Genomic DNA, 20950 nt, shown 5'->3' on the forward strand with positions numbered 1-20950 from the left:
GGGCCATTTCACCAGTCTGTGATAAATACTCATAACTATTTTTAGGGGGAATAATTTTTAAAATGTTATATCCATTTTTCTGTGGAAGAAGAGTATAGCAGAAGCAGAGATAAGGCGAATTTATATTTCCACCACTACGGGGCTGACGATCCCAGCAGATACATGGAATCTGGTAACACGTTTCTTAAGTAGGCTTGGCATTTGTACACTTTAGAAGAACAAACTATTCTCTCAGACTGTCTGCTATATGGATAATGCATTGCACTCGTCAGCACTCATGTGGGTTTCACCTTGCTTGCTTAGAGGTTTAGGATGCTTTTGTAGATCTTGTGATTCAGTTCCTGGTATTTTTTGTCACAGGACATTGCATCTGCTGATGTTTTATGTGACTCGAGACATCATCAAACAAATTCATGGAAGAAAAATCCCCGAGTGCTGTTAAATACATAGATGCAACTTCTTACTCAGAAAGTCCTTAAACCAGAAGGTTGAGGAGCTGGGAGAATGTTCTTGGAAGCGTTAAGATGTGGGTAGACGCTCACCAAGGTATGGCATGGAGACTGACACAGTGATGCAAAGGTGCTTGATCCACCCTGCCAGCCAGGGAAAGCTCCCATTCCATCCGTCCTGACCACAGAGGCAGGTTTCACAGCACGTGGAACACTCAGAACAACAGGTTTGGTTTGTCCTGATTGAGGCTGCAATGTTCAAGTGCAGAGCCACCCAGCATATATTCCCAGACAGCAGTGATCATATCATTTACATACCTTGATACAGCTTTTCCAGTTTTCTGACCCTCCATTTCACTTCCTTGTACCTTTCTTTCCTAACTCAGTCTTCTTCCAACAACCCACTCGTAATTACTTTGTCCTCATTGGTTTTGTCACATGGGTATCCAAATCGGTATTTCTGATACTGTTGCCAAGGGGAATTCAGGTTTATATGGTGTTACTAATATTACAAGCAACTGCTGGCCTGGCAAAATTCTGTTCCCCAAAAGGTACCCGGTACTCCCCCTCAGTTTGCTGTAAAGTTTGGCTGTTCTCATGTAACTGGCTGTGAAATCCAGCTGTTCCTTATGGCACTGTCTGTGAATTCTGTCACTTCTCATGTTGTTATCTGTCACATCCAGCAGTTTCTTGTACCCTGCTCTCTTAGCTTAAGCTCAGGCCTGGGCCTGCTCAGCAGCTTGGTTGTTTGCCTGGAGCCCTGGCAGGAGGCACAGGAGTACCCTTGGAAATATCTGTGTGGTTTCACTGTTGGCACCTTCATAGGTGTGTGTTATTGATAAGGGTCTGAGGAGCCATATAACCACACAGAATCACAGACAAGCCTTTGCTCTGACCACTACAGCTATTCTTATTACAGAAATCATGCTGTCATGGAGGCTATGGTTGCATGACCACTTTAATTCAGTATGCTTCTGGGCCACTGCTGAACAGCCTTCTCCTCTTGCAAGTCTTCCAGTATGTATACCTGCTGCAGGTTCCCTGTAGGCACGTCAGCGCTCTCTTAGCTGCCTTGCAGCCCTCCTCCCCTACTGAGAAGGTCCTGCAGAGCTTGCCAAGCCTGACTGCTCTTGGAGAGGCTGGAGTTGAGCGAGAGTGCAGCAACCAAGACATGGTAACCATACAACCTTCTCAGTTGTGCAATATTTTAAATGAAATATACAGTATAAAGAGCTGGACTAAACTGACCAAAGAAAATAATTTTAAGATCAGGTGGAGTTGCAAGTGTTAATGTCTGGACAGTAGTAGAAATTATTTTGATGTTTCCATTGCACCCCATAATTCAACATTTTATACAGAACACCGGACTGTCAGCAAATGTGCCTTCTAGATATACTCTTGCTTCTTGCTTTTATGTATTTCATAGGGAAAAGAGCAGGAAGGCAGACTTCTCAGTCATATGCAGCAACAGTAAGGTGAAATAGGAGAGGATTCCAGTAAGAATAATGGTAATTCTGATAATAAATATCACTTATGTATGGAATTTCATCAACATTTTTGTGTTGTGAAAAATGCATAATGTAGTTTCTTCGTTACAGGAAGACTGGTGGGTAGGGCTATTCAGTATTTGGGAAGGGATGATGATAGTGGAAATACGAGTTGACTTAAACCTCTACTTCTAGTGCAAGCTGATCTTTAAAGAGGAAAATAATCTAAATCTTTCCTTTGGCTTTATCAATTGCCTCCCATGCCTAGAGCCAAGAATGATACATGAGCCCTAATAATTAAAAATTGTGTCAGGATTTAGAAAGCAAGCCTACTGTTTTGCAGACTTCTTCAATTTAACTGATATGTTTTTGTGTTTGAAATGCAAGTTGTGCATCATACAGTGTTCACTTGTGAAATATAGCTGTTTCAATCGTGTGCAAGGTGGGTAAGATTTTAGGTGTAATTTTTATTGTTTTTTCAGCAACACTGTTGGTCGGTGAAGTTGGCAGATAAGGGTTTTATTACAAGGAACTGACACTGGAAATAGAGTTTCAAAAAACCACGCTTCTATTTTTGCAATCTTAACTAGTGATTTTATTATGGGGGACAAGTTAGTATACTGTTTTACAACAAATGAATCCTGGCACCATGTGTTTTTATATTTGCTTTAATGTGTTCAAAAGAATTTTACTAACTATGTGGAAAAAAAGAGAAATCCCCATGAAGAGAAAAAGGAAATCCCTTGTGGGAATCTGTTTTTGTGTGTGTGTGTGCATGTGTGTGTTTTAACTAGTCAAAAATTTGACATTTGGAAAACAGTTCAATATTTCATTAAGAATTGTAACATTCCTAGTGTCTGTTAACTGGAGTGCTTTTTTAGTTATGGTGACATTTAAGAGGGAAATAACAGTAGAGATCAAAGGGATTTTTTGTTTGTTTATTGATTTTAACTCTCATCACCTGCAGAAAGCTTTTTGTAGTACTTCTGTAGTGCTAATAAATTGTTTTTGAGATGGAGAGGGCAAATGATATTTTAGTGCTGTGAACTGTGAATTCTGAGTAACAAGTTTACAGGCATCAGTGGTAGGTTACCAACGTCTCATGAAAAGAATAATGATGAAGTAAATCCTGCTATTCTGCATATTATGTCAACAGTGTTTATGCCTTATTAATTTTTATGAGCTCTGTTGTAATGCTTTCTTCTATTAATAGTAGCTTATAAAAAGTTAAGGAATAATTGTATCCTTGTTTGTTTTGACTCCCCTCATGCCTAGATGAAATCTGCTGATCGTGGGGAGGTGCTATGTCTGTATGGTTTTTTTTTTTTATTACTGAAATAGTTTGTTTTCAAGTCCTTAAGTGCTCCATCTGGATTGTCATGGAAGTGAAGTGGGTCCTGCTGTGCTAGACTGAAATGAAAGGGTAATCTCATAAATGTGTAGCTCAGAACCCAGCAACTATATGGGCTGTTTGCATACTTGCTTGCTGCAGGAGATCTGGGAATGCTGATAGCATTTTATTTGTTGCAGTGAACAGTTGCACACTAATGAGTAACTGCTGGTGTGGCTCAGAAAAATACCTCAAGTCTTCACTTGGCTGCTAAGACGCAAAGAATTTCTGCAACATCTCGGAGAACCATGTGATACTTGTTTCAATCCATGAAATGGATGAAACTTGCCAAACAGAGAAAGTATGAAAGGAAGATCCCATCCCCTCAAAGGCACAGGCTATGATTTTGTTTTCAAACCCTTTGCTTTTAATATGTTTCATCCAGCAGATCTGAGTTTCCGTGTTTCAAAGTTTCCTTGTTATATTTGTATTTTCTTAAGAAAGCTTTAGAGATGCAGAGCTCTTGCTGTGGTTTTATTGTTCTCATTTCAAGGAGAAAATTCAGAAAGTTATTTCTCAAAGTATTGGCTGATGTGGTCCTGCCATCAGAGTTCAGAGGCTTTTTTATCAGATCCTTTAGAGTAAAAAATGTTGAAAATCTCAAATTGTACATTCCTGTATATTTTTAAAGGAGATTTAATCTCAGCTAGATTCCAAGTCTAGTGACTATCCAAGTTTTTTGCATGTGTTTGTGGTGGACATCATGTATCTCCCTGTTGGGTATCTTAGCTTTAGCTAAGCTTATCTTAGCTAGTTGGATTTCTTTGGATGTTGTGGTAGCTGTCATGGCGAACAGCTGCCTCTCTCAAATGCTGATACTCTGTTCAGGGCCTGGAACAAAACTCCAGTATACACTGTTGTGTAAGTCAGTTGCTAAAAATCACAGCTCTTTCATAAGCAGAGAAGATCCATCTCACATCTGTTGAACTGATTTTTGTTGGTTTTGTTTTTTTTTTTTTTTACACCCTGTTGGGAGAAAAGTGTTAGCCATTGTAACAGTGTAAATGTTAGCATTTTCTGTTTAGCATTTGTACTGAGAATTTTGCTAATTAGTCATCTTGCTGTTTTTGAAGAAGAAATCTTTAAAATTTCACTGCAGGGAAAGGAATCTCTGTTGTCGCACCAGATGCTCTGCCTTGTTAGTAAAGGCAGAAGTCTTTCACATGCATTTAGTGGCTCTTGACTGCAAAAGCAGGACTGAGAGGATGACACAAAGGATGACACGAAGGAAGGAATAGTGCCGTCTGTCACTGGTTCTCGTTACAGTCTTTAGTTCAAACTGCAGCCTGTTACCGTGCTATGTTGCAGAATATTATTTACTAATTTGGCCAGGAACATTTGAGGTTACAGCTTTTAATATGAATCTTTACATTTAGAAATAGTAATTACAACTAACACAACATTCATACCGCGTACTACTCTTCACTGTATGTATGTCCAGAAATAGCATGACTGTTATCTGTGCCCAGAACTGCCACCATCCATCAGTCAGGTGGATCAAGCACTTGAAATAGGTTGGGAGCGAGCAACCTCTGTCTTATGCCTGTCCATAAATGCCATATAATGAAACGAAAGAAACAAAGAAGTGACAATCTGTGGATGTTAAACAAAATCTACAACATATATCATTGCAGAAGAATTCTGTTAATTTGCTCTTCTGTCATTGCGTGAGTTATGTTATTTCTTTTTCTGTTTTATTTTTCCTCAGCTTAGGGAATGTACATCAAGTTCCGTAGATTTGATCTCAAGTTCCTTTGTGGTATTACAATTCTAGAAAAAGCAATAAGACTGGTGGCAGATTGCATGAGGAAAATTCCCCCAATATTGATGCATTTTATCCTACCTAAACTTTTTTTCTCATTTACTTTTATAAAATAAATTTCACTGTGTTGGCAGAAGCATAGTTTTGCTGCTATAACTGCATATATGCTTGGTACGTTCTCTAGTCCAGTGTGGCAGTTGCAAACTGCCATACTACTTGTTCACACCAGGAAAAAGTGTGTCCTATCAAACTGCTCTTCGTAGCTGGCATGTTGGAATGTGATAACTGCATTTTAGAGGGGAAAAAAGTCATAATGCTTAATGCTTAGTAGTCTTCATTAAGGAAACTCAAGTGTTCACCTCTCATCCTTTCATACTTTTTTCCTTTCCCTAGAGGATAAGTAAGAAGAGTCACATAGCACTAGGTTTTTAAACTACCTCATACTCGAGGCTTTGCTATTCAGTGTCTTTGTAAAACATTTAAACCAGGGAAAAAAGAAATCCCAAATGTGCTGCTCCACTCCTTTATGTGACAGAGGAAAACAAGAGCTGGAACTTACCTCATTCCTTTAGCTTTTTAACTAATCAAAAATCAGTCAGTTATCCTGCAAAATTTCCCTAGCAATTGTTTAAGTATTGCAAATTCTGAAAGAAATTCTGCAAAACAACTTCCTCAAACTCTGGCCTCTTTTCTGTGAAATTTTAAGCCCTTTCTTGTCCATGAGATCTCTGTATTTTGATAATTTCCTGCTTTCTGAACTGTTGCCTCTCCATTGCTTTTGTGATTCTCTTCTACTTAGAATCCTTGCAGGTGATTTGCTGTGCTGGTTTTGGCTGGGGTAGAGTTAGTTTTCTTCACAGTACAGGGATCCTTTCGTTACTGCTGAGCCGTGCTTACAGAGAGTCAGGGCCTTTGCTGCCTCTCGCCCCACCCCACCAGCGAGGAGGCTGGGGGGGCACGAGGAGCTGGGAGGGGACCCAGCTGGGACAGCTGACCCCAGCTGACCCCAGGGATATCCCAGACCATGGGACACCATGCTCAGCACAGAAAGCTGGGGGAAGGGGGAGGAAGGGAGGGGACATTCAGAGTGATGGCGTTTGTCTTCCCAAGTCACCGTTACGTGTGATGGAGCCCTGCCTTCCTGGGGATGGCTGAGCACCTGCCTGCCCATGGGAAGTAGGGAATTAATTCCTTGGTTTGCTTTGCTTGTGTGCGCAGCTTTTGCTTTATTTATTAAACTGTCTTTATCTCAACCCACGAGTTTTCTCACTTTCACCCTTCTGATTCTCTCCTCCATCCCACCAAGGGGGTGTGAGCAAGCGGCTGTGTGGGGCTGAGCTGCCAGCTGGGGTAAAATTATGACAGTGTCTTTCACATTTTCCCTGTGTTTATATTCCTTTCTTTCCATTTCTTTCCTCTTCACAAGGTCTGTTCTTAGACAATGGAAGTGAGGACATTCAAATAATTGCCTGTAACTATTATCTTTATGCTGCCAATTTTAAAAATACTTCACTACTGGGAAACTGACTTCTTCATCTAAACTAATAACCCAGTGTCTCAAATATCTCTGTGGCTATCCAGTCATCATTTTAAATGCGTGCTTAAGGTCTGACAGGGAAGAGAGAGGTTAGATAATATTTAATTAACATGTAACTGTTGCTAGGCTTGACTGATGACCAGTTTCACTAAAATTATTACAAAAAGTCACAGGTTACTTGAGCAGAAACCAAAAGTACATCTCACATTCTACATTTCTAAAATCAAAGCAGATTATTTCTAGCTAGTTGTTATACTTTTCATAATATCTAGCCAAAAAAGATAATCAGACTTTCAAAAGTGTTATGTTGAGGAGAACAAATGTTTCTGAAGCATATCACTGTATAAGCTAAATCATATATGTTTACATATTCTTTCATAATAGATTAGAGGTTCCTACCCTCTTCAACTGTAATTTATTCTGATGCCGGCTCCCATGTTATCTGTGCCATCTTACTGTTTTTTTATTACTCATCTGTCAGATTGTCTCTTGAAAACCTTATACATTTTGTCTGCTGCCAGTTATGCATGGGAGGAAAATCTAGTCCCTGCTTTTACTTTTTAAAATTTGTCTTCAAAAATTGCTTGAATATCTGAAGCTCAGAATACTGCTTTCATTTAAGTGAAAACTTCTCTGATTTTGTTGGGTGATGTCAAATGCTTCTTCCAGTTTTCTCCCAGACTTTACAATTCAAACAGGGTATTTTTAGCTTTATTTTTCCCATCTCTGTAGGCTAGCCTTGCTTACTGTATGGAGATGAATATTGGAAGGACTAAGAAAAATGCTAATGCTTTTTGAAATGTTCTAAGCAATAAAGTGATTTGCTTCTGGGGAACAAAAAAGCTTCCTATCATGGGTTTGCTGCGTATGCCTGCTTTAGTGTTGTTGCTTGGAAGTGATGTGGTGAACATGATCATAAAACATGTGGTCTGAATGTAATCTGGTGTTGCAGCTTATTCACCTAGTGGTTTCTCACCTGCAGTTCTTTCTTTGATGATGCTGTTACCAGGAGTAAACTCATGGTTTAGACGAGTCAAAGGAGAAAGTGTTTAAGGCATCCTGCTCCGTCTGTGACACATGTTGCCTTGTCTTGGATGTTTTGGCAGGAACCCTAAGCATGGTAGCTAGCCCTCTGCATAGCTGGGGTCTGAGGGAGTTTCTGCTTTTTCATATCATAGGTCTTGAGGATTAATTATCCTCTAGTTTTTCTAGAAGACACTCAGTCTTCCACCTGATATCTCAGGTCTCTATTTGCAGCATTTGGAAAGCATAATTGGGTCAGCTGTATGAGAATTTCCATTCAACTCTCACAGAAGATGCAAGTTTTATTTTAAATAAATCAATAAAAGAAATTGTAATTTCCAGTATTTAAATAATCACTCTTCAGTTTCGCATTAGAAACTATGCATACTAATTATGTTCTCCTGGCTCCTTTGGACTATAATCATTTTATTACAGGCTGCCAATTTATTAGACTGTTTCCTGATGATTTCTCAGTGACGCAGGAAAGTCGTCTTGCTGCTACTTCTAGTGCTAGAGCCCTGGCTGTAAGAACAGGCTCTGCAACCACTTCTGCCCCCACTCCAGGCCTGGCTGCCTGCAGTCAAGGCCAGAGGGGCTAGATACAGATCGCTGGATTGTGGCTGACCCTGGTTGCTGTCAAGAGCCATGCCCTGCTCTAACTTGGGTGCTACGGGACTGCGCCCTGTGTTGGGGAGGTCATTGCCAAGCCTGACTTGCAAGACCTCTTTCCCTTCAAGAAGTAGGGACCATCAAATAAAATGAGTACTTAGCATGCTCAAGCAAACAGGGAAGGTTCTCTGCATACAGTGTAGTATGTGACTTCTTGCTGTACAGTGTTGTGGATACTACATGTTTTATGTTCATGAACTTAATGAAAGAAGCATTCACTGGAAAAAATAAGGATAAATACTGCTCCAGGTCTTTGGAGTCTCTGAAAAACTGGGGCCTGGAAGAACATTCTGTGGAAATATCAGTACATCCTTGGCTTAATGCTTCTTAGGTGTCTTCTGTTTGCCAATGTAGAAGAGCTGGAGCTCAGCAGACATTTGTCTGACCCAGCACAATCACTCTTGTGTTCTTAATGTAAGGTTATTAAAATACATGGGGAACAGCGATGGCATTGATGTTGTGGAATGCTCTTGATCTGGTGTTAAAGAAGAATTACAAGAAGTTATCACTATCATTATCATACACTTCTCAGTACAGTTCATTTAGCAACAGCAATAGAATTATTTTCCCTGCAACTAGCTGGTAATGATCCTTCATTCTGTTCAGTTACAACACTGACAGCAAACGAGAAGATGACATGCAGGATTAGCTAGGGAGCTACTTCACATTCTTCATGATCATTTTTGGGGCTTTTTTTTCAGTGCTTTTTTTCCGCGAGGTTTTCTATCCATGAAGTGTTAAAAATCTTAGCATTCTTAAATTTAAAAGTTAACCACTACTTAGCCATTTGTTGGCTGGAATGATAGGTACAAGAACAAAGCACAAATGATGCAACACTTGTTTCAAAATAACTGGTTTGCATCAGAAGTAAACATTAGTATGCTTTAGCTCTGCTCCTGCAAATATGTCTGGTTTACATGGCCAAATATTTTGAAAGTAAGAATAACCCATAATAAAGAAGATGAATTTAAAAAAGGAGAGATAAAATCTTCAGTCAACTTACAGGTGAAGATCCAGTTCCATTTGGTGAAGTGGAACATGAGTCTTCTTGAAATGCACTCCCAACAATGTAGTTTTTAATTTGAAATCCATGTGTCCTGGTTTCGGCTGGGATAGAGCTAATTTTCTTCATAGTAGCTAGCATAGTGCTGTGTTTTGGATTTAGTACCAGAAGAATGTTGATAACACACTGATGTTTTCAGCTGTTGCCAAGTAGTGCTCAGACTACTCAAGGACTTTTTGAGCTTCTCCTGCTCGCCCAGTTGACTAACAAGCTGACAGTAAAGCACAGCTAGCACAGCTAACCCAAACTGACCAAAAGGCTATTCCATACCATATAACGTCATGCGCGAGGAGGGGGGGGGTTAGTTCGTTTGGTCGGTCAGTTGGTGGCGGGGAGACTGCTTGCGGCTCGGGGACTGCTCGCGGCTTGGGACGGGCTGGGCATTGGTCAGCGGGTGGTGAGCAATTGCCTTGTGCCTCATTCGTTTTGTATATTCTGTATATTCTGTTATCATTCTCATTATTACTATTATTATTATTTTCTCTTATTAAACTGTCTTTATCTCAGCCCTCGGCTCTAACCTTTTATTTTCTTTCCGATTCTCTCCCCCATCCCACTGAGGGAGGGGGGGCGGGAGCGAGGGGCTGCGTGGTGCTGAGTTGCCAGCCAGGTTAAACCACGACACCATGTTTTCCCTTTTTCTGCTTCGTCCTTTAAGGCTTGACCTACCCAGGAGAAACAGTTGCATATAGCTGATGTGCTGTTTACATAAACTTAAACTTAGAAAGAAATCTGCTATCTAACTCTGCTTGGGTGATTCAAGAGAGGAATCACACCTCTAATCTAGTATTTTAATGTAGCTAAAACTAAATTTGGCATGCAGTTATAGTTAGACCAGTGAAAAGCTCATTATAACCATCCAGGTTTTATATCTGGTATGTCCAATTTATATATAATATTTTAAAAAAAACCCCAATAACCTAGTTAAATCTTAGTTACTGACAAGATCGTATTTTCTCTTTTGCTTTTTAAATCATTTATCTACTTGGAAAGTTGATATCTCTCCCCAGCACACATACCCTTTCCTGAATTCAGCAAGTTCAAGGGGGAGGGGTGAGGAATAACTTTTTGTAAAATCTTCCTGCATTCTTTCCCATCTAGAATGCTTTGTGTGTTGTACATTATGATCTACCTGTCTGATAGCAGTAGGCTATTTTGAGGAACAAAGTTAATTTTGTTTCCTTACATATGGTTTTGCTATTTCTGAAGCAAATGCTAGCTGCTTTGTCAAAACCCACGTTCTCATTTCTTTTTCCTGTTTCTTAAAATTCTTAAATTGGCTGAATTGGCTGAGCTTGAAATTGGTTTAATATATTATTTGCATTTAAGATGTGCTCTAGAGAATATGAGATTTTTTGAGTCTGTGTGGTTTTTATGTTTGGGTTTTTTTAGTGTATCCTGCTTCTAACCATTCAGCATATTATTAAAACAAAAAATAATATTGTCGTTCAGCTTCAGTAAATACCTGTTAGTGATTCTGTAATCACATTAACTTTTTAAACTGTGAAATTTTGCTAGGGATCTAATTATTGGTTTTGTTTTCCATATTGAAAAGACTGGAAGCTAGGAGGATGTGATGGTGTTGGTGAGGCAGAGCCTCTGTACTAAAACAAATAGGAGTCTCTTGAATTGAAAAAACTGTTCCATTGAGGGGAAGAAATAAAACAAAATATTGTTTAGAGAAGCTAATTTTATTATAGATACTGTTTTTTCAGTTGTAGGGTTCAATTAAGGTCTTGGGAACAAATACATATGTATGTTAATTGAACTGTGCTTCTTGCAGCCAATTTCACAATTACATAAAAATAAATTTTAAAAGATATAAATAATACATATAATAAAAATAAAATCATGTAGTGTAAAGATTTTTATTTTACGTGTAAAAGTTTGTTTTGTTTTGTGAAAATAAGTACTTGGAATAGGAACTGGAAGTTTAGTGTCCAGCGCCTTACTCAGGATAGGAGGAATTGCCATTATTTAGCTTCTCTTAATAGGTGCCTCGATGAATATTTAACTACTAGCACAAAGCTATATGCTTGCAATGGGAGAGCAACAAGGATAGTAAAGGGTAAGGCTAAAGGGTAGTATATCCAGCTCTCCTAGCTTGGGAAGCAAAAGACTACTTTGTCTATTCAGGTTCCTTGGGATTATGAATTGTATGTGCAGTCCTGAATTAAATCTGCTCTCCAGCTTTCATCTACCTCAATATAGGCAAATATTTCTAAATAGAGAATATTTCTTGTTGTCATTGAGAAGCTGTAAGAAGGAGTTGTTCCTGCAGAAGGAGCTGACCTCCGCAGCCTATGGTGTCTGGTCAGCACTGGGAGGCTGTCATTTTCAAGAGGCCTTCTCCTTCCTCCAGATCAGTGAGTAAAGCCAAGAGGAGGACTTCAATTACACAATATTCACGTATATTTGTTAGGTATTTAATGAATAGCTGAGCGTCTGTATACCTGGAAAGGAGAATGTCAACATTCATAATAAATTATTTTGGGTATTCATCCTGTCAGTGTGTGATCAGCCTAGAATCCCTTCATAGGCAGAATCTGATCTTTTAGCATAGCACCACCAAGAGATGAATTTGATGGAAGTTCCAGTAAGTGCAACCCTGATCCATCTCATGCAGTGTGAAAGGTGTATTATCTCCGCTGTTTCAACAAGTGCTTCCCTTCAGGATTGTAAACAGCATTTTCCAGAGTGAAGGTGTAAGAAAAGGTGGACCTCCTACAATTGCTTTCTTACTGTGTCAGAGCTGTAAAGTGGATGTGAAAGGGGATGATGTTTCTTTATGAGTGTTCTAGGATTCAGAAGCTCTTCTACTTGACTTGTATGCTTTAAAATTAATTTGTATTGATTTCATTTTCAGTAATTTTTCCTCAGGTACTAGGAGTGTTAGACTGTGGAAGAATTGGATAAAGCGTTGTTAATCTTTCTGACCCTAGTTTAACAGCTCTGTTTTGTTTTTGTTCATGTGGCAAAGAGAAATAAAATGTATTGTGAAGACAGCTGAACCCTTTGAAAACAAGTCTTTCTTAATTATTCTGACATACTCTTAATGTATAGGAAACATCAAAATGTTTCTTCTAGTCAGAAAACACAGCATATGCACAGTGTGGCTGTCCCCGCTCATACATATTCGTTCAGCATTAAATTATCACTGAGGACCAAGGTGGTGGAGAGTCATCTGCTATTTCTTAAACTCTTGACAATCTGCAGAGATAACTCAGGCTTGTCTTACCATTTCTTTATATGTGTTATGTATTTGAAATTATTGGGGTGATACTTTTTTTTTTTCCCCTGAGTGAGCACAACACTTTTTACATTATTTTGAAGAAAATTTGTACGTGTATGTCCAAGTCACCAAATGTGTTCATGTCTGTCTTACTGTCATCTGCAAGGGTCCAAGGGATTCTGGGATGGAACAGTTTGCTAGGGCTTTAGCTACCCCATAAGTAGAAAGTAGAATGCTGAGTGACATTCTCATAGCTGATACGATATTTGATTCAGAGAGTTCTTCTTGGTGTAAATTAAACTAGGGTGTAAGTATACAGGAGGTAAACAATTTATGATTTTCTCCTAACAGATGATTTTCACTTAACAGGATTCAGTAATTCAATTTCATTTCACTGATTGAGGACGACAGGGTTACAGATGTGTGCATGTGTCTGATTGCATCTCCACGGTGAAGACAGGGTTTACATATGGAACCGTTGTTCCATACCATGGAGGCAAACCTATGCAAGGAAAAGGTAAACAGCATCTTGCCATTCAGGAATATTCACTTTCTGTGGGGCCATTGGTTTTTCGTACCTCTTTGAGCTGAAGAAACCTTGCAAAGATTTTCAGAGCAGGAGTGATATGGTAGTTGTGTTCCCTTAGAAAAGGTTACTGCTTATTTGTAATTCTTCCTCTCTAAAGACTTAGAATTGCTGTCCATTCTCAGCTGTCTCCTTCAAAGAATTCTGAAGTTGCCAAACCCCCTTTTTGTAGTAGCATGTGTGGTATTTTGAAACTGATACCTTGCTTTTATAACTGACTATTAATGTTCTGAAAACATCTCCATTTGAAGTGAAGAGGAATTTAAAAAAGGCAAGACTTTTGTAGGTGCTGGCTTCTTTTGTGGTTGAAAAAAAATCTACTTGCCATCTCGGAGGACAGTTTTTCAATATTTGTTGTGTTTTGGAATAAGAGTTTACAGGTGAGAAACCTCTGAAAAAATTTTTTGACATCTGTTATTTTGAATAATAGATACTGATGTTTAGGTTATTCCATAGTAATACAACAATAGTTAATAGCATGAATAGCATTCTTAGCATTTTGATGATGTAGTGAACATGTTCTACATTAGAAGAGTGGTTACTCTTTAACCCAAAGGAGATGTCTCAACTGAATGAGACATTATTCCTTTGCATTTTTGGAAGACTCAATAAGTGGTCATAGCAAGTTTCATATCTGAGACTGTTCAGAACTGCTGAATAGAATTTTAAATTCTCAGTGTGAGAGAGCTTTTATGTGAGCCTGTGATTTCTTCATTTATTTTTAGTGAAGTGTTTTCAAAATATACAAATGACTGCAGATAAAAGACATTTCTAGATCTTTGTCTTACTTTCTTTCAAGGCAGATGTTAATGTCTATCGTAGTATCCCTCAAAGTCCATCAACTCAAAACTATTTCCCCTTTACCAATCAAAAGTTATGGATTTTGGTTGTAATTGGCTGAAATCAAAATCTAGTGAAAAACTGCGTACATTAATCCCGCCTGTAGGTTTTTATAAAGTGTGGTTAATTTACTTGACATGCAAGGTTTTCTGTGAAATACAAAGATAAAATATATCAAATTTTAGGAAGTGTAACATGGAAAAACTTTGCACTGAGATTTGAGTATTACCATAGTAGACAAGAAAACGGTTTTCTTTCACTGTAAAGTGACTGTTTGCTTATAGTTGCATCTAGTTGGGTGTCAAGATATTTATTAAAAGGTTCTGATAGCTGTCGGGACAGGAGGCAATTGCATCTAGACTTCCAAAAGGTAATTATTCTTTCCAGAATGGTTGAGTTGCTCCATAATCCAGGAGCGGAGTTTTGAAACTGCTTTCTAAAAAAGCTGGTGATCAGTAATCTTGGGCAAACAAAGAGAATAAGGGTTTGAATACAAATGAAACAGAAGAGAAGCTTGTGTCTGTGTATTTATCACAATCCCCCAAATTCTTTTTTTAGCCAGCGTTAAGTGTGCAAGTCTTGCATAAGAAAGGCTCGTGGGTTCCATGGATGGGAAGCATCTTGACATCTGACTCATTGTGCAGAGAATTAGCCTTGCTTTGAGATTAAGAAGTGTTAAATCTGACTTTATGTCAGAGATAGCAGCATCTTTGTAGGCTTTCTGTTAATCTCTTTTTGTAACACTTGGGATTGCGGATATCTTTATTTGGAATATTGCAGGTAAATGGTTTACTTTGACTTGTATGGAGAATGTTTTCAGACAGGACAATATGTTTTGTCTGTGGGACACCCCGATGTGACAGTCCTTAAACCAAAAATACTGCACTGCTCTTGCAGTGTTTGCCCTTGCAGTACTGTTCTCCAGGGTGGTATGCATGAGGGAAGAGTAGAGTTGCACAAAGTTGCTAGTGATGGTGGTGGTGCTGGTAAGTGGAGTTCTCTGTGGAACGGGAGATTCTCATGGTTGCTGCTAGGAAATCTCTTAGGCATTTAGGAAGATAGTAGGGAACATGGTTTTGCCTGTTTGTAACAACAGCTTTTAATTGTTTTTCTTTTTATATGAACATATCTTTTAAGACATGGATAGGTACTTAGAAAATTTGTACTCCAGGAAATTAATATTTCTAATAATCGTTCTAATAGATGTGTAGGCATATGGGGAGAATAATAGTATGGTGATAGATAACAGGTGTTTAGCAAACACTCTTCATTTAGTCTTTTTTTTTTTTTTTTTTTTTTCCTTTTCTATTATTCAGCTGTCTTTTGTACACTTTGAATGGGAATGTTTGTACTAAGGCTACCCACAGTCTTGTTCTCCTTCCTCTCCAAAAGTTAGTTGATTTCTGAAGCAGAATCCAGTTCTAACAGATAATGTGAAATTGAATATTAAATTCAAATCTTCTTCAGGACAAAATGGAAGTGTCTGTTGCTATAGAACATCTTACAAGGAGTATCCATAAAAGTAAAATTATGGTAGGTGCCGGCAATACATTTACCTAGAGGAATGTTAGTCAAAACCAGTAAGACTTCTTCAGATTCCTTTCCATTTATAATCTCAAAAGATAACGCAGAGTATATTTTCTTAATTAGAGAAAAAATTAGATTATGCTATAAGACTACATGCATTTTACCAAGTATTACTGAACCTAGGGACCTTAGTCAGCCTTTATTTATGCATTTAAAACCTATGTTAAATGTTGTAGAGGTTATAAACCTCAGCACATCAAATTTAGTGAGAGCCTGGATTAAAAATGCCTGTCTCCTAAAGCCTGAACATCATATTAGTCTGTAATCATCAATTTTTTTCATTCCTACTGGTAACTTCATTCATCAATGCTGTAAATATGTAGCTACGCATTTCTTTAACTTCTTCATTTTTCGTGAGCGATAAGCCTTCTTTACCATCACAGGAGTACAATGGATAAAAAGTAACTAGTTTTGCTGCCAGGTTTTCTATAATTTGTTGTCTCAGTGTATCAGTTTGTCTGAAAGTGAAATTTATTTATCTTCTCTGATGTAGGGAAGTACTATTCCTTTCCACAAATAGCAAACGGAGGAATGGAGATTTAAAGTTTATTCGGTCAAAAGCATCATATTATTTTGATCTCTGCTTTGAGACCCCCTAGTTCCCTAAATTCTTCATTTTAATAGCGTATTTAATTTCTTCAGTGTGCTTTGATGCCTGTAGCTGGTGGAAGTGCATGGCCATTTAGGACTGGTTTACAGAGATGTCCATGTCAGGCACAACATGCGAAAGAGAGTTGGCCCAGCGATTCATAGCAAATTGGTGGCAGGGATAGAAACAAATGCTCCAAGGAAGCGAATTCTTCTCTGATCCAGGAGAGCTCTTCTACGCTATTGAGGTGTTGATTCACATTTAGAAGCCTACTGTTTTAGAGTAAAATGAAGAAGGTAATGAAAGAGACACTTAAGACCCAAATGTTGATTGCAGTCTGTAGCCTAACCATATGAATTTTATCCCAGGAGTTTCTTTTGAAGTGGAGTAGAGACAGAATACTTTTTCTTTGCATAGTCTAGTCTTGTAAGTAGGTAGCAGGGATTTTAAATAAGTTGGGCAGACTGCCATATAACTACAAAATAGGAAATTTTTATGCCTGTCTTTAGGTAGGGGTGGAATTACCAGGCATTTTAGTTTGACTAAAGGGCTTTAGTCTTCAAATATTAATGAAAGAGTAATTCAAAATAGGGAGGCAAACAAAAAGTAGCATGAAATTCAGCATTGACAAGTAGATTTTGCTAAGGCTAAGCTTTCTTTCATTAAGTAGACTAGATTGTCTTCTTCCTGCAAAGTAAATGTAGATTTAATTTGGATTATCTTCAATCAAACAAGTAGTAATCATAGTACATGGGAACTTAGTTTAATTGGCCAGGTTTAGACCACTGCCACTTGTCCTACAGAACTCCTTGGTTACAGTGTCTTTATCATGATTAAATATAAAACTTGAAGTTTATATGATGATTGAATGTTTTTGTAAGGCTTATCTTGTCCTGTAGAAAATTATTTCAACATGACACAAATAGAAGACAACAGACTCTTTGGAACATTGGAAGAGTATCCTAGTTCTGCCTAATAGCAGTAGTGTCATTGGGGCAATAATCGCTGGGAAGCATCACTTGATATAGGTCACAATATTATGTAAAAGAAAGTGAATCCTCATGGACAGACATAAAAGGCTAAGGTGTTACAATGCAAGCTTATGTACTTGATATCTAGAACAATGTGGCGATAAATTTCTTCTATCAGCTGAAAATGGTGGAGAAGAGTGAGTTCGAGGATTACGAGTTGATTGTGAGATAACTGTTGACTGTCAATGTGATGTGGGTAACAAAAAGAAACTTAAAAAAATTAGGTTGTGGTAAGCCTTTTTTTAAAGCCTTGGAAAATAGTCTCTGCTCCAGGTCACCACTGTTTATTTTGTCCCAGAGTCTTGAAGGGGAAAAGCCCAACTCCAAACTCCAAACCAGACAATTGGTCATTCTACTGAGCATGGTAGTCAAGTCCTCCTGGCTCAGTATTTCCAAATTCCTTTCCAGGATTCCTTTAGAAGAGATACACCGTGGATCAGGAGTGTATGTAAGCAAAAGCCAGACAAATTTGTATCAGGAATGAGATGAAAAAGACTTAAAGTAATTGGCAGCTGGATTAACTTTTGTCAGGATTCCCAAGAAAAGGGTAGGTATCTCCACTGAAAGCATGGTCCTTCTTCAGCAGCCATAAGAGCCAGACTGAGGATGCAGGAGGAAATTTCAGGCTACATCTATCATTGTTTAAAAAACTGTTCCCTGTCTGTTCTGGGAAGAAAGCTGTGCAGCAGATTCTGCAGACTGGTTAATCGATCCCTGCTGACAGATGAATTGAATTATTGGGCGAGATTGTTTGGATTGTATCGTAAAATGGTCAAACTAGTTGATACAAATTGATAGCGAGTCAGAAATGACAACTGACTTCAAGTCTCCCTGTGCAGAATAATTTCTCTTGGAAGCAGGAAAGATCAGAGATGTGTTTCAGCTATCACCTAAACCCAAAGGTTTTTGCAGCACCTGAGTGTAGTCAGTCAACTGCCTCTTACTAATGGTTTTCCTACCTCCCCTTTCTCGTAGGGAGACTGGCAGGATCTCTGTTGTGTGGTTATGTGTCTGTGTGCTTTTTCACTGGGATATAAGAGGTTTCAAAGAAAAAATCCACTAGTGATTTCTATTTCCTTCAAGAATGATTTTGAGTTTCTTGCTAGCAGCAGTGAAAATTTTAATCCCTCCTAAAAAAGAAATTAAGTTCATGATGTTAGGAGGAAACTAAGAGTACTCTTATCCACATGTAAGTTAGAAAACTATTTAATCCTGGGCCTCCAGGAATTAAATCAAAATTGGATAATAAAGGAACTTAAGACTGGTGACTGTCAGCTAGAGTATGGCAGGCCTTTTCTGTATAGTTTATATGCTCCCAGACAACTATTTAAAATATTAGAAATATTTGTGATTGTTTAAGGCAACAGCTCTTCCAGTTAGTGGTGGTGTTACATTTGTTACTCTAAAAAGAGGTGATAATGTGACTCACTATATAGAATGGAAATCTGTATGTTCTCTTTCTTGGATTTTTTGTTTGGAGAAGAACAGACCACTGCAAAGTGTCAGCACTATGCATTATGGAAATGAAAGGGTCAAAATCTGTAATTTGTCTCCCACAGAAGATATCAGTTTAGTTCAAATTCAGTTTGGAATACAACTGTTCTGGTAAAAAGCCAGAAGCAGAAATTAAAAAGTAATAGTTTGGATTGTCTGTGTGAGTAGAGTCTTACGATTACAACTATATTTGTTGTTCACAAATCTTACTTACATACCAGTTATACTAGTGTCATAATGTTTCTGTCAAATCATATCAGTTTCTTGGAGAGACCAGTCTGGTAGTGGCAGCTCAGTTTCCTTTTGTTAGTAGATTTTTAAACTTGCTAACAATGAGATATACCTGATAGGGCCTGAGGGAATGCAAGTAGAACTCCTCTTCATTCTGGGACTCCTTGTCCTGGGATTGTGATAAGCTAGTAATACTCATAAATTTTCCGTTAGGGAAGAGTTGAGGTAACTAGGGTTTCTGAGATTGGAAATCCAAAGAAAGGATCCTGGCTGATGGTCAGTCTACCAATGTTTTACCTTGACGAGCAAGTATGCAACAAATTACTTGCTACGTGCTCTGCTGGAAACTTAAATTATGAGAGTGAGCTTTGGCATGTTTCTGGCCATTATATACTAAGCTTAGAAGGAAAGCACAGTGGCACACAGACTGATCTATGCTTGATTTTCATGTGTGGCTTTTGAATCACAGATCAGTGAATAAAGCTTGTAGTCCAAGAAAAACAGAAGATCACTCCCCAGGCTGGAAATGGAAACTGCTAATTTTCTGCTGCAGCATGACAAAAGGATGACCTTACTAAGAGTTCTCATGTACTGTTCTAAGGTCAGTCTTGTCATGTACAGTGTAGATCCGAGATAATTTTATGGGATGGTTTGTGCTGTAATTTTTTATTGTCTGTGTCGCAGCAGCACCTAGTGGTTCAAATTAAGATCAGGAATGAACTTTCATGGCACATGATCTCTGCTGGAAGAGCTTACCTTGCAAATCGATAGAATGGGAGGAGGAGGATATGGGAAGCCAAGGCAGAGAGCAGGGAGATGACTTACTAGTCACTACAGGAGAGCTGAGGTACAGCCAACAAGAGAGACCGAAGTCTCCACAAAGCCTCTAACTTCCTCTTTATGTGGAAACATGGTCTTTCCTAATAGCAGCTCTTGGTAGCTGCCTTTGGAAAATGGATTTCTTGAGTATGAACATACCCATTTACTTCTAATCTTGGTTAGAAGTCTATAATCCTTACACTTTGGTTGGCTTTGAATAAGTACTGCAGCCCAGCTACCTTTTGCCAAATGTTATCCTTTGAAATTCAGAGCATGGCATTAGGATGGCTCGCTGCATCCCAATGCACGACACTTCTCTCACTTGGCTGCTCTAAAGATAGAGCTTCACAGGTATATATTGTACATTAGTATTCAAACTGCATTGACTGCCTGGAAGGGGATCTGTAAGATGGTTTAGTTGAAATTTCCAGGCATATGAAGGACAAGAAAGTCATCAGGAGTAGTCAGCATGGATTCACCAAGGGGAAGTCATGCTTGACCAGTGATAAACTTCTGTGATGGAATGACTGGATTGAAAACTGGTAGAACAGGCAGTGATCAGTGGCACAAAGTCTGGTTTGGAGGCCAGTAACTAGCAGTGTACCCTAGGGGTTAATACTTGGTCCAGTCCTGTTTAACATCTTCATTAATGATGTGGGTGATGGGCAGAGTGTACCCTCAGCAAGCTTGCAGATGACATAAAACTGGGATGAGTGGCTGATATACCAAAGGGTCGTGCTGCTATCCAGAGGGACCTCGACTGGAGAAAGGAGCACACAGGAACCTCATGAAGCTCAACAAGGGGAAGTGCAAAGTCCTGAAGCTGGGAAGGAACAACCCCAGGCATCAGGACATGCTGACAGCTGCCCAGCTGGAAAGCAGCTTTGCAGAAAGGATTGGGAGGTCCTGCTGGACACCAAGTTGATACAAGCCAGCAGTGTGCCCTTTGGACAAAGAAGGTTAATGGTATCCTGGCCTGTATTGGGAAAAGTATTGCCAGCAGGTTGAGGGAGGTGATCCTTCCCCTCTGCTCAGCGCTGGTGAGGCCACACCTGGTGTGTGGTTTCCAGTTCTGGGCTCCCAGGTACAGTAGAGACACGGACATACTGGTAACAGTCTAACAAAAGGCCACAAAGATGATTACAGGATAGGAACATCGCT

General features: G+C 38.9%; 1 protein-coding gene across 4 annotated transcripts in view; it reads left to right on the plus strand.

The window, feature by feature from the left end:
• The first annotated feature begins 484 nt into the window (after nucleotides 1–484).
• GPHN (gephyrin) overlaps nucleotides 485–20950 on the plus strand; it is a 267856-nt gene continuing 247390 nt past the window's right edge. For 2 of the 4 annotated variants that reach the window (XM_035889818.1, XM_035889817.1), the window contains exon 1: nucleotides 487–546. In XM_035889818.1, coding sequence (XP_035745711.1) covers nucleotides 525–546 — 22 coding nt within the window. In that variant the 5' untranslated portion in view covers nucleotides 487–524. Of the gene's footprint in view, nucleotides 547–20950 lie in introns of all 4 variants that reach the window. The other 2 variants (XM_035889816.1, XM_035889821.1) reach the window with 2 other exon arrangements.

The sequence above is a fragment of the Egretta garzetta genome, unplaced genomic scaffold (genome assembly GCF_000687185.1).
Source record: "Egretta garzetta isolate BGI_Z169 unplaced genomic scaffold, ASM68718v1 scaffold2, whole genome shotgun sequence".
In the NCBI taxonomy this organism is placed as follows: Eukaryota; Metazoa; Chordata; class Aves; order Pelecaniformes; family Ardeidae; genus Egretta; species Egretta garzetta.